This window comes from Pteropus vampyrus, unplaced genomic scaffold, assembly GCF_000151845.1.
Source record: "Pteropus vampyrus isolate Shadow unplaced genomic scaffold, Pvam_2.0 Scaffold5, whole genome shotgun sequence".
Taxonomy (NCBI): Eukaryota; Metazoa; Chordata; class Mammalia; order Chiroptera; family Pteropodidae; genus Pteropus; species Pteropus vampyrus.
In genome coordinates, this window is record NW_011888786.1 from 1993414 (window position 1) to 2007192 (window position 13779).

At 44.1% G+C, this 13779-nt stretch overlaps 1 protein-coding gene across 5 annotated transcripts in view; it reads right to left on the reverse strand.

Annotated features, from left to right (window-relative positions):
• Positions 1-13779, reverse strand: part of LDB2 (LIM domain binding 2) — a 352295-nt gene that overhangs the window by 206652 nt on the left and 131864 nt on the right. For all 5 annotated transcript variants that reach the window (XM_011364946.1, XM_011364938.1, XM_011364954.1 and 2 more), the window contains exon 2: positions 7321-7423. In XM_011364946.1, the coding sequence (XP_011363248.1) occupies positions 7321-7423 (103 nt within the window). The remainder of the gene's footprint in view (positions 1-7320; positions 7424-13779) is intronic.

The following is a 13779-nucleotide window of genomic DNA, read 5'->3' on the forward strand; positions in this document are numbered from 1 at the left end:
GCAGTTATAGGCCTGACTTGCTCAAGCCTGTATACGTGGCAATGAATTTTATCCTTCTGAGAAATTCAATAATCTTCCCAGATTTGTAACAGCTTGCTTTATAAACAGAAAACAAAAAGTCATCACATCCTAAAGATCAATTACAAATTCGGTGATAATTGCACCTTCAACTTGCATCGCACTTTAAATTTATTCAAAGCACATTTATGTCCATTATCTAATGTAATCATTAGCACAGTATTTATTAGCGATGAGAGAATGGAACGTCTGCTCAATCTATTGTTATGGCCAATTTGCAACTCTTGATATCATCAATTTGAAACCACAAATGGGAAAGGATTCGGTCTCCTTTTTCCTCTTCAGAAGTCTGTCAGTTCACTGATCAGTTGTACCCTTTCTCTCATCCTTTTTTTTTTATAACTTGTCCCAAATTTTGTATTGTTGCAAAAAATATTTTCTTTTTGAGCTACTTAGCTGATTACGTTAATTTAAGGTGAGAGTTTTAAATAAAATGAAATCAAAAGTAAATGAAAATATGTGCGAGGAACGGCCTTCCTCTCAAGAAACTTTCTGCCCTGTGATGACGTTTGGCAAATAGCAAGAACTCAGTGAGTTCTGAATGAATCAATCAATGCACGAGTACAGGAACCAATGAACTTCAAATGATAGTCTGCTTTAATCTTAATTTAATTTCCTCCAAATCTTGCCGGCCTAATGAAGACTGCTGTTGAAAAGGGTCACTCACTAAAACCACAAGTTCAGGAGCTAGAGTGATCCAGACGCCATTTACTGCCAGTCTATGGAAAGAAAATCATTTTCTGGAGTCACTGGAGACAAAGGCATCTCTGTCATTATGCAACAAAGTGCCACACTCATCCAGTAACTAACCATCAGGGATTACTCTGAGGCGATGCATTCTTTTCTCTGAGATACATTTTTTAATGCAATCGAAGTTCATTTCCCTTTATTTGGTCCTCAGCAAACAAGCTATGGAGCCCAAGGTACCCAGCACAGGGGCCAGCACTCGATAAGGTTCAATAGCTCCTTGCTCTCTGAGCACAGTGGGTGATGGAAACCTCACTCTCTGTTGGACAAGTGTCGTAATTTCAATAGCTTGGGACTTGTTTGTTTAAATCACCATCTTTCGTTAATATCAGGTTTTCTCCCAATCAATTAAGAATTAAATTCTTAAACTGTCCATATAGAAAGAAGACAGGTCTGATCTGGCTTTGCCCACAGCCAGAGATTTTCCTGCTATGTGCCAAGTGACGGAAGGAATAAAACTAACCTAGATTTTAATTCAAAGTCGCTGGTGGTGTATCATACATTTAACTCATTCTCTTAGTCATTCATCCATTCATTCAGTCGTGCAATAAGTTTTTATTGTGTGCTTTCCATGGGCATCACTAAGCTGTACGAGTTAATGTTATTTAAGTAATGTGAAGATACTTGTGAAGACAAGTATCCCATGATGCTGGTATTACTGCTACCTGGAGGTTACGTGTGAAGAAAGTGAGGTCTAATGTCACGTCACGTGCCTTACATTGCACAACTGCGGCGGAACAAAGACGCGAAGTTAAGTTGCGTGGATCCGAAGTTCATGATTTTGATCTCTATGCCATAAAAAAAAAAATTAAAAAATTAGAGGAGTTTTCAGAGGAACAAAGTTACTTTACGGAGGAAGAGTCCCCAGGACCAGCTGGCATATGTCTCGTGAGGAAGATCAGAGTTTTTAAGCACTGACCACAGGAACCTGTTTCTTTCTACCTCTCAGGTGGACTCCCTCGAGATGCGATTCACACAAAAGTCACATGCCCAGAATCCGGCCTTGTGAATCCCTTCTCCCGCGTGTGACACGGCACGCTCTTTGCATGAAATTTTTCTAATGGCCACGTCCTGCCACACTAGCTGAGTGTGGTGTCAAAGCACCTATGCATGTATTTAAGGAGCGACGCTCCTAGAACTATATATATTTTATTGTAGAATATATTAGAAAGAGAAAGAAAAGAGGCAGCGATGCTTTCAGAATGGCTACGTAGAAAGCACGGGAAGGACACAGCTGAATGAAGTGAACCTGCAAAAAGCAGGAGAACAATAGTAACCAGAGATGGTGAAGCTACGTGGGCCTCATGGAAGTTTCTCTCCCGTAGAAGGACACATCCAAATAGAGAGCACATAAAAACACACCTTACAAGGAAAACATTTAAGAACTTGAGTTAATATCGCAATGCCATCAGAGCTTTCCAAAAAAAAGAAGAGAGAGAGAGAAAGGTAGGAAGAAAATATAAAAGAGAAACAGAAAGTGCAGAAAAGACTCCACAGAGGGACTAATTTGTGCTTCTTCAGATTATGCAATGGGACTTGATGACTGAGGCAAACAGAGGAAAATAATGGGATGAAAAGTGGGGACATGTCCTAAAACAACTTTGTACTTCTGGAGAGTAAAATGCCCCCTCAACGGCCACGGCGTAAGTCTTTGGCTTGCGTAAGTATGAAGGAAAGGGCATGCCAGAAATCCTTATTCCAAACAGAATACAGAAGTCAAGACGGAATAGCAAGTGTGCGATAGAAAATTGCTGAAACCCATGAACCTCAAAATTCCAAATAATAGTTATAGGTTTGATGACAATTGTATCTGGACCACCCTGGGCCACAACCTATAGGCAGCAGTGTGCTCATGGAGATTCAGTCGAATAACGACAGCTGTTCAGAAGCATTTACATGGTGCCACAGACTCTGTGAGAACTTTACGTGCATCATCTCATCAAACCGTCACTTTGCAGCTGAGACCACTGATGCCGCATCAGTGACTTGGGCAAAAACGTACCAGGAGTGAAAGACAAAGCTGGATCTGAACCCAGGTACCAGGCCTGAGCCCCTGATGGAACCACACACCTTTCCCTAAAAAGTAGTTCAATAGGAAGTGCGCCCAAACAAGACGGCATTTTAGTAGTCATATCATTTTTTACCCTAATTTTCAAGCGATGCCAACCTAGATGTGTTTTCGACTGCGTGTGAGAGTCCTTAGCCCCTCACAGAGTACAGAGCCCCTCACACACTCGGGCTCCCTCCTCCCTCACGGCACCGAGTCCCCAGAGCTAGAGCGGGTTTCTGCGGGAGAAGGCCTGGGATGAGGTCAGTGCTGCGTTTCAGGAGGAACCGCCTGCCCACCGGAGACGTCCTAGGGGCTCCCGGCTGACCAGCGAGGCTCTGCAGCGAGCGCCGCACACTGGGTGTGCTTGATGAGTGCCACCGAATGGCAAGCCCCTCCAGTGACATGCAGAAGCCACGGCGATGCCAAGGCCATGCGCCGTCAACAGTGACAACGGTGACAGCAGTCAACGCGGACTGCCGCGTGCTTCAAAGAGTCCAGGGTGTTTTTATTGTTTTATCTCACTTAATTTTCACCACAAGCCAGTGGGGGCAGTAGTACGCCCGTTTTACAGAGGAAATGGAGCTCTGTGTACCAATCGGAACGCAGATTAAAACCGAAGAATGTTCGAATTGCACCCTCATGCCCTTTCTACTGCACCACGTGGCCCCCCAGCCGGTCCCAGGCCATGCAACGCAGCAGCGAGTCCTCCACGCACCTCTCCCCGCAAAGAACTACTTCCTGACTGAGCTGGAACCACGCGTTTCCCGCAGATGGGGAACACGGCCAAAGTGGATCCGGACATGGCCTGAGGGTGTCACCAGTCCCTGTACGAGGACAGAGAAGAGTGTGGGGCACAATTCTGCTACCTGCCTCAAAAAAGAGGAGAAGAAAATCAACACTTGCTTGAAGCTAACCACAAGCAATCAACCTAAGAATGATCTTTTTGGTACAAGACAGGGAAGGATAATCACACAGACAATGGGAAGTAAGTGTGCAAAGTATGAGTGCAGAGGGCTTTCGGGACTGCACACTTCTGCTCGCCTGTCCTTGTCTGTCAAACAAGACACGGTAATTGTTTGTGACTTATGTTCCTGGAGATGTGTGGGCTGTCGAGTCCATTTCTTTCCCCTTAGCTATGGGAGGATGTAGGGGTAGGATGGGGGCAGAGGAAGGAGGACACCCTGACTTTGACTTTGAAGTCAGTCGACCTGAGGCCCAGGGACTCATCAGCTGGAACTCTGGACCAAATTTCCATCTTCAGAAAAGGGGCTTTTCAGCTCTGATGGTCCTTAGCCACTGGCCTGCTGACAACAAGAAAATCACCTTCCCAACTCAAGGGTCCACCTACCCCAAGGAGAAAATTACCTCCCTAAAACTCCCGGCATCTCCAGCTGCTGGAGGAACATTTTCCCAAGGCTCAGCAAGGCAGGGGCCGGAAGGGGACCTCAGGGTCGTGTCACCCAACTTCTGACATGTTCCGTAACCTGTCCATCTGGCGCCTCTCATGCCAGCCCCTGCCATCCCATCTTCTAGGAGAACGTTGGCAGTCTGCATCTCACCCCATCATGTCCCACCTGGGGAGGGGTCACACCCTATCAGGAGAGTGGGGACTGGGGTGAGTGGCGAAACACAATCAGTACAGAGGCGCTCTCTGAAAGGAAGAGCCAAGTGCCTCTCAAAGGATGATTATTTCCTGAAGTAGTACCCTGCTCCCTCCGCCACACCGGAAGTAGATCAGACGACATCCTAGGGCTCATCCGAAAACTCCAGCAGAACATGGGGATTCAATTCCTCCATTTAAAAAAGTCCAAAGATCTTGGTAAAGGGATTGTTTTGCCAACATTCTGTTCGGTGATTTAAACTTTCCTCCCAAAAGTCAAATCACGCCTTCAATTATTTAGTCAGCAAATATTTATTGAGCACCTATTATGTGCGAGTTCCTGAATTCGTCTGAGAATTCAGCAGTAAGTAAAATACAGTCCCTGTCCATATGGAGATAACATTCTAATTGTGGGTGACAGACAGCAAATATATAAGCAAACACATATTACAGGATCCATGTAGCTTAGCGATAAGATTTCTTAGAGCCAGAGGGACCCTCTAAAAAACACAGAGGTAGAGAAGGAGAAAGAACAGGTTTTTCCAGTAAGGGCTAAAGAAATCTCATCTGGAATATTTCTTGGTACCTAGAATGAAAGCAATTTGGGGACATGTTTTACATATACAAATATAATAGCCAAGTCTTATTTTCTTCCTCAGAAATGCAAAGATCTCAGCTCCCTGGGAGGTCTCAAGGAAGAGCTGCAGCCAGCAGCTGGGGCCAGCAGGTGTTTTCCCAGCCTGGCACTGTGTGCCTGGACTGCGAATGGGTTAAGGTGGCAGCGCCTGGGCTCGGAGCGCTGCATAAACAGCATGCGTCAGGCGTTCTAAGCAAGCTTCATCTTCCCTCTCTCCCAGTCCTAGGCTGTCAATCAGCTGTCACTCGCCCGCACATCAGCAGCGTGTGCACATCACCAGGCTGTCAGCAAAGCAGCTGATGAGACTCAGCTCCGAGCTGTCAATCATCTTTGTTTCTCTTCTCCGCTCGGGAAATATTTTGGCTCAGAGAAACAAAGAAACCTGGGCGATATCGACTCAGTCAGGCATTCCTCCCGTTCATGGACATCAGATCTTAAAGAGGCGCTGATCATACCTCACCCCCAAATGATGTTGGGGATGGACAGACGGAAGATCAGGAATCTGTTTCATTAGTACAGGCTTTGAAACTGTAATTCTTAGTTGCCAAAACAGACCCTGATGGATCCCCAAACCAAAACAGAAAAAAAAAAACAACAACAAAAAACAAAAAACAAAGCATAGGAACAAAAAACATACAATAATGATAACTTGGAGTTATCTGAGCTTACGCCTCAGGAATAAGAAGAAGAAGAAGAAGAAGAAGAGGATGGATGACTGCGTGATTCAAAATTCTTCGCCATTGATCAGACAAGCTTTTGAGGAGAGAAATTGTTGGATTGCCGAGTTCATTTCTCTCCCAGGGACTCTTCAGAAACAGCAGCTTCAGAGCCCAAGTCTCCTACTCTCTCGCGCAGGAGGTTACGTGGGGGCACCCACACCCAGGAAAGCAAGTTAACTCCTCAGGACCCCCATGAAGCGGGCTTGCCAGTGCTTGCAACAGGAGTCATTATGTTGAATAAAGATACTCAAAAACAGCCAGTTGTCTGGCATATTAGCTGTCCCTCTCACCCAAAATATTTATTAAAAATGTCCCACGCCTCTAAAAGCCCAAAATACACAGATCTAGAGATGCTCCTGGCGATGAATTTCAATAGGGTAGCAACTCCAAGTTACCCTCCTTCCCCAGTTTGCCGCTATTGCAAATCACTGTGCATATATTAGCATAATTAACCAACTCATCATGCAATAGATCCCAATCCTACTATGCTGTCTAAAGTCCCCTAAAATTTAAAAAAAAAAAGAAAAGAAAAGAAAGAAAGAAAAAAGAAACAGTTGTTGTACTTTATGGATTTAAATAAATTTAGCATCAATGAAATGTTAATCATATTTATCGAGAGCCCTATTGTCTATCAACTGTGCTACGATGGGTTGACCCATTCAAACATACTACGGCTGGCTCCATCACCATCTCCATATTTGTGACATTTGGGATGTTTCATCCTCTGACAGACCCTTTCATATGTGCATCCCTGATTTCTGAAAACACATCTCTCTCTGATCTAACCGGACATTAATTGCTTTTGTGCTGATGTATCTGTGCCTCTCAGCCTTATAGCAGAACTAGCAAATCTGATCTCTGACAAGTTGGCTGAACCTAATCAGGACAGATCAGCTGTTACCCAAGGTGCCACAGGCTGTAATTCGAGGATCCTTACAGAGTTATCACTTGGCGGAAAGACAAGGAACTATAATTCTGTCAACGCCAATCCAAAACTGTATGTTCAAAGCAGCTGCGGCCGCCCCTGCTCCCCAGAAAAGATAGCACTTGTCAAATAAATACCTGAGATAATTCATAAGAGGGAATTAGAAGGATGTGGCTGATACAGTGACTGTGAGGGATTTTTTTAAAGGAACCTTCAGAAGCAGAACATTGGGTATAAAGTGTAAGCTGTCAAGGATAAGGGAAGGCAGGGGGAGTACAGGGAAGAGACAGATGGAAAGTCTCCACAATTCAGCTCCCACTTATTATCGAGTGACTTGGTTCATATTTGCCTCGCTCACTAAACAGGCAAGTGCCCAAACATTCAGAGCCTGGAAGGAGATCTCTCACGGCCAGCTCGGGCTGCCATCGGTTACAATGCCTCAATCAGAAGCTAGAGCATCATCAGGGGTGGGGGTATTATGGTCTGGCTGTCAGCACCATCCCACGGTTTTTCTTGAGTGGCGCAAAAAAGATGGAGTATTAGAAAAATAAACTTCTTTCTTACTGTATCGCTTTGGTCCATCTTCCAAACAAAATGAAAGGGTTAATGTGGCATCATCTTCAAAAAACTCCGTGGCGAACGCGTCCCACCAGAGGTTGTCGCTGTCCTGCAAAGACACAGGTCATTTATTTAACAGGCGAGAGTGGACAATATCTCAAAGAGGAAAAGCAAAGGGAAAGAAGAAAGGACGCCCAGTCATTGCTCGCTTGTTCCTGAGCATGTGTGTGTGGGTGTTCCAGAAGGGGAGCTGGGGCTATGTGGTCACTCTGCAAATCGATTGCCTCAAACGAGGACCAAATTCCAAGTCAATAAATGAGTTAATGCAAACCGAATGAAAATTAATTTTGGAGGACATATCGGGGGAGATTGAATAAATTTAGTATGGAGCACAATGACTTTTTAACAAAAGGGTTTGCATTTAATGTAAAAGTACATTCGACTTTTCTTCTCTTTCGCTTTGCTCTTTTAAGAGTCCAATTTTACAAACAGAAACCACACTATTACAATGAGGTTAAGGAGAGTAAATATTTAAAACATTATTTATTCCAAAACGGTGTGTGTGGCTCATAGCCCTACTCTATGCAAATATTCCTATAAGAGACACAGGTATAGCTACATGGATGTATATAGATAGATGTTTAGGCGCAAGCAACCATCACATGCATGTCCATTGTTCTTGAGGATTGCCTTAAGATTATGGCAATCGCTTGCATGTTACTAAAACAATTATTAAAAATGGAGCAGTTCAGCAGAATTTTTAATTCCGTTTGTTTGCCTTGGGTCGAGTGTTTCCCTTGATCATCCAGAAAACACTTTGGAATTGGCCCAGTTCTAGGTAGTGAAAAATCACTGCTTCTCTCCATGGGCGGGGGCAGGGGCGAGGGTCTCCTGTAACAGGAACTAGGAAGGTTCTCAAGAGTGTCACATTTAAAAAGGGGAATCGACCCCCGGCCTCATGCTCTGTATTGTGCCTGATTTAGCCCCAAATTCTTAAGCACGGTCTTTTTCCAGAGAATTGTTGGTTAGGGCCAGACTTCAGGCTGAGATGTTTCTCAGCTGCCTGTCAGAGTGGGGAGGTGGGGACAGAAGAGGGCCTGCTGCTCCCCACTCGGGGGTCCCACCGCCACGTCCCTGGCAGAGATATCACAAGCCTCTCTTCTTCCCATTAAGTTGTTCTGCTTATGACAGCATTAAGTTGTTGTCACTGGCAAGCCTCAGGAACAAGCCTTCAGTCTTGGCAAGAATATTTAAGGGGCCACTGAAGATTGATGCCGTCTTCTTTCCAGAAAAGAAGAAAGTCAGACAAATGTATTTTTTGGTCTCTTTTTCTCTGGCCTCTTCCCAATCACCACACCAAAAGCCATCACTTTCCTTAGTAAAGACACAGTAAATATAAAAGCACTCAGGGGTAATTCATGGCTCCGCAAACAAACTACACATTTTTCTCCTTTTGAAAATAAATATTAATTGAGCACTTGTGACGTGCAGGCCCTCAGAATATACGGCTGGATAAGAGATTAGTTTCTCCCCTCAGAGGGATCCAAACCCACTAGCAGGATTCAGCCAAGCCAGCGCCTAACAGGCAGCCTTGCTCCATACCTGAGACCAGAGGACCAGGCTTGGGTGGGGTGAAAGCTGTCAGAGCTTCTAGAAAAATCAGTGGCTTTGAAAGGGGAAGAAGCAGCTGGGGAAATAAACCCTATTTGGGAACCTGGATGCACTGGCTTACTTTACTTCAAATTGTTACCCAGTCGGATAAAGAATAATAGTTAACATTCACTGAGCCTTTACCGCATGCCAACCACTATTCTAAGTGCTTCATGTGTATTTTCCCACTTACTCTTTCCCTACCTCCCTGTCTCTTGCTTTGTTTTTTTCTCTCTCTCTACAGTATAATATAATTTTCTTGTGAGCAGGGGTTCTGTTTTGCTCAGTGCTCTACCTCCCAGGTCCTCGAACTGTGGCAAGCCCACGGCGTTACTCAATAAAAGATGTTTAGTGTGTGAATAAAGCTGCTCATCTTATCATCCCTACTTTACAACTGCAGAAGCCGAAGCTTAGGTGGTTCATGTGAGTGGCCCAAGGACACTCAGCCAGTAAATGGTGGAGATGGGATTTAAACTCAGATGCTCGGACATCCGAGACCTGCCCCAGCCTCTGCCTGGCTCACTCCTCTGGTGGTCTTTGGGAAGGCAGGGTTAGAATTCAGCTGGAAGGGAGGGAGAGCTGGGATGGAATATTCTGTCTCCAGCTGCTTTTTCCTTCCAGCTCCCTGCTTTACTGCCCTGCTCCCATGTCAGGACTCATGGCTGGGAGGACACCTGGCACTCCGTGGTGCAGCAGGTGGTCCTACGTCACTGGTGGCGTTTGCTCCTGTTGGCAGCCCTCAGAACTCGGCTTCATCCCAACGCTGCCTCTTCGCAGCTACATGAACTTGGACAACTTATTTTTCCTCCCTGAGCCTGCTTCCTTACCGGGAAGTTAAGGATAATGATAGCAAAAAACACCAACAACAATAACAATAATATCTTGTAGGGTAAAGTCAAGGATTAAATAAGCTAGTGGGTATAAAATGTCCAGCAAGTGCCCAGAGCACAGTGAAGATCAATAAAATGTCCTTAACCTGCCTTTGTCTATCATCTTTAATACTATTTCTAAGGAATGACACATTCCACATTATGAAGAACTGCATCAAAAACACACTTTATAAAGCAGCCTGTTCATAAATCAAGCACGTTTCCCTAGCGTGTCAACTGTAACCCATTTCCCTGGCAACGACACCTACCTACAACACAGGTAAAGCTCCGAATGGAAATTTATCAACCTCTTTTGCCGTGCCAATTGTTCAAAGGCCCAGGGACTAGATCGAGTCCTTCTCCTCCATTTTTCTGTAATCTCACTCTTGGATTCTAGCGTTTTTGCTAGAAAATGGAGCAGTGGAAGATAAAAGCCCAGGAGAACCCAGGGTAACCTGAAGTTGCTGGAGAAAGGAAAGGACTTTGGCTAAAAGAAGTTTCGAGAACTGTCCACGAGCTGTCACACAGCTTCCACAGGACCTAGGCACGTGAGTGTTGTCAGAAAAAGCGAGAAGCATGATGACCCAAGAAGAGGAGATGTCATTTGGTTCAAACCGACTGCAATAAATCATGAGCCGAGTCAATGTCTCAGAAAACGTCAGGACAGGTTGGTAGGAGAACATCCCATCAGGTAACTAGACACACACAAAATAAAACCAACTGGCTTTGGTCACAAATCTTGGCAGAACATTCCAAAAATAAAAAATGTAATGTTGTAAGTTCACAGTACCAGACACATTGCAGGTACATACATATATATGTGTGTGTGTATATATATATATACATATATATATATGTGTATATGTGTATATATATATATACACACATACATACACACACACACATACATACATATGTGTGTGTGTGTGTGTATGTGTGTGCGTGCGTGTGTGTGTGTGTGTGTATATTAGCTGGTAGAATGAATGAATGAATGAATGAAATTCCATCACCAATCCAACTCAAAGCTGCTCTACAAAGTTTTCAAGAGATTTCAGCTGTTGACTCTACTTTGTCTCTTGGCTGATATTTTTAAACTGCCAGAAAAATTTTTTTGATATATTTTTAAATTAAAATTGTCAACTGCCCCCAAACACACAGATCTAAAGCTTTTGAATTAGTCCTTAGTTAAGAGGACAAATGTTAATGTAGGAAAAGAAACAAATGGAGTAGTGCTTTAAGAAAAAATTACTAAATGTCAAGCATAGGCCAGTTTTATGTTGGCTGTATGTAAGGAAGCAGATTATGGAAAGAACATACGTTTGGGCCCTGGATTAATATTAATAACCATAAGCTGATATATTCTAAGTGCTTCACATGAATTGAAGCATCTCATATTCACAGCTACCCTGATTGTTATCACAGGAAGGAGCAGGCAGCCTTACAGAGAATGTACATCCTTAGCCTCTGTGTTACACTGACTTCCACATATGAATTCTGCCTCTTACAGCTGTATGACATTCGTTGAGTCCCCTAACTTCTTTGCATCTATCTGCTCATTTATAAAATGGGAATAATAATTTAGTAGCTTGTGAGAACTAAAAAGGAACCGCCCAGCACCTAGTAGCTGTTCAACAAATGACAGCTATTATTCATCATTGTCTCATTTGACCCTTAAAATATTTATAAATAGAGAATCTGAATTTCAAAAGAAGTTAAACTCCTCAGTAAAGATCAGACAGCTAGCTAGAAAGGGGTAAAGTTAAATTTCGCTTATAAGTCTGCCTAACTCCAGTCCATTTCTTACAACTGATTTTATTTTCTTTAGAGCAGTTCTGGGTTCACAGCAAAATAGAGAGGATGTGCAGACTTCCTCCTCGCCCCTCCCCCGACGCATGCGCAGCCTCCCCGTTATCAATATCGCCCGTCAGATTGCTGCATTTGTTACAACTGATGCACCCACCGGCCCATGCCCCACCCCTCAACAAATAACGCTTACAATATGATTCTCCACCATAGACTGAACACAAAAATTGTTCACAAGCGTAGAAGAGGGAGGCACTGGCTTGAGGAAATTCTGCCTGAACAGACCTCCTTCTCCATCTCTTCCAGATTCTGCACCCTTTCCCCGACCTTCATGTGGTTCTCCTGATAAGAAACCTCCCCTCTGAACACATTTGCTTCCTTGTTGCTGCCTAGTATAGTTCCTGGGATCAGTTAGGCAATTTTATGAAAGAAATTTGCGGAATAACGAGATTCGGAGGCCAGGCAGTGGGTGCAATGCAGCTACAAAGACCTCTGCTGAACCAAATAAGAAATGTCTGGCACAGGATCCAACAATCCCGACGGGTGGAAGTTCAGCTCTTTGCCACACAGCTACCTCACGAGCTTTGGATAATAAAAAAAATCAGTCTCTCCGTTATTCAATTTCTAGTTGTCAGTCACCTAGAATGGTCTGAGCCCTGCAGACAAAGGCTGTAAGCTCTGTGCTTGGGTGTATGCAAGGAAGAGAAAGGGACCAAGGAATAGAAAAGGAAATAGACAGGTTAAGGTTCTGCAGTCCCACCCATGGCCAGCACGTCCTTCTGTTGACTGTAAACAGTGCCTCCATCACAAAATTCACAGTTCTCCCTCTGGGTAGGCAATATAGCCGAGTTCAGTAAATTGACTAACAGGAAGCCAAGTGAGTGAAGTTCCCGAGGCCATTTTGAAGCAAGGATTCCAAAGAGAAGCTCACTAGGTCTGGTTCCTCCTACAGTCGGAAGGGGAAGTGAGGTGCCCTTGACCTCACTCCATGCAAGCAACCACCTCAAGTCAAACTACCTGAGAGACTAACCAGGAAGTGCCTTGAGACTGACCGGAGGGTTGAGATCCATCTTTTGGGACTCCCAAGTGAAGGTTCTGGTAAAAACCCTTATAAACAAACCAAGGGCCTGAGGTCTTATTCCCAGGTATGTGACGTGGGCATGCACATCAGATATCGGTAGATAAAATAGACACAACATTTGATGTGTATAACTTAAAAGACATTCTATCCAGGGAAAAGCCATTCTTTCCATACCAAGGACCAGCATAGTCAGGAGTTTGCCTGTGGGTAGCCAAGGGACCCCTGGCAACTCACCTTTCTGAACCAAGGGATCCTGGTTAACCATCTCTTGCCTCTCTGTTTTTGCCTATGTTGTTCTTCAGGCCCGGGATGTCCAGCAAACTAGAGTGTCGATCAAATTATAACTACATCATCACCTTGCAATACGCATTTAAACGTCTGACTACCGTAGTGGGCGGTGAGATATTTAAGGATACGGACTGGGCATTAGGCATCTCTCCATCCGCAACAGAGCTCCCACCTGTGGACGATCCCATAAGGGAGCAGAAAAATGGAATGAACAGATGGAGAGGCCATACGAACACAGTGAGCAAGATTCTTCCTTAATACTGTAGGAATCTTACGAGTCTAAACTCAGTGGCTGGGGACCAGGATGGTGTGCAAGCTAAGCCTCCCTCTGTCACGCCATAGACCTCACTCTCCATCAGTGGCGTGTACAGGCCATGCACGTGAGAAGTTCATACTGAGGTAGGAATTTAAACAATGGTCTCATACCTATCCTGCCATTCTACTGAGCCACCTTTGGGGTATTTTTCTTGTCTTCAGCAAAACATTGATTAAGTGAATACACTTTACTAATTATAACTTAAATAAATGAGGTTTTACTTTATTACTTTTTAAAAACAGAGAGCAGAGAATAATATGGTGAAGGCCCATGGACCCATTATCCAGAATTAACAATTATTAAAATTGTATCTTATTTTCCTTTTTAAAAGGAATTAAAATATTATAAATAAAAATATATGTCTTGGGTCTCTATATTCTGCTCTATTTTCCTCTCCCCTCCCCCAGGACCTCGTAAACAACTGTCTCATGAAAATCATATGACCCTTCCTAGCCCAT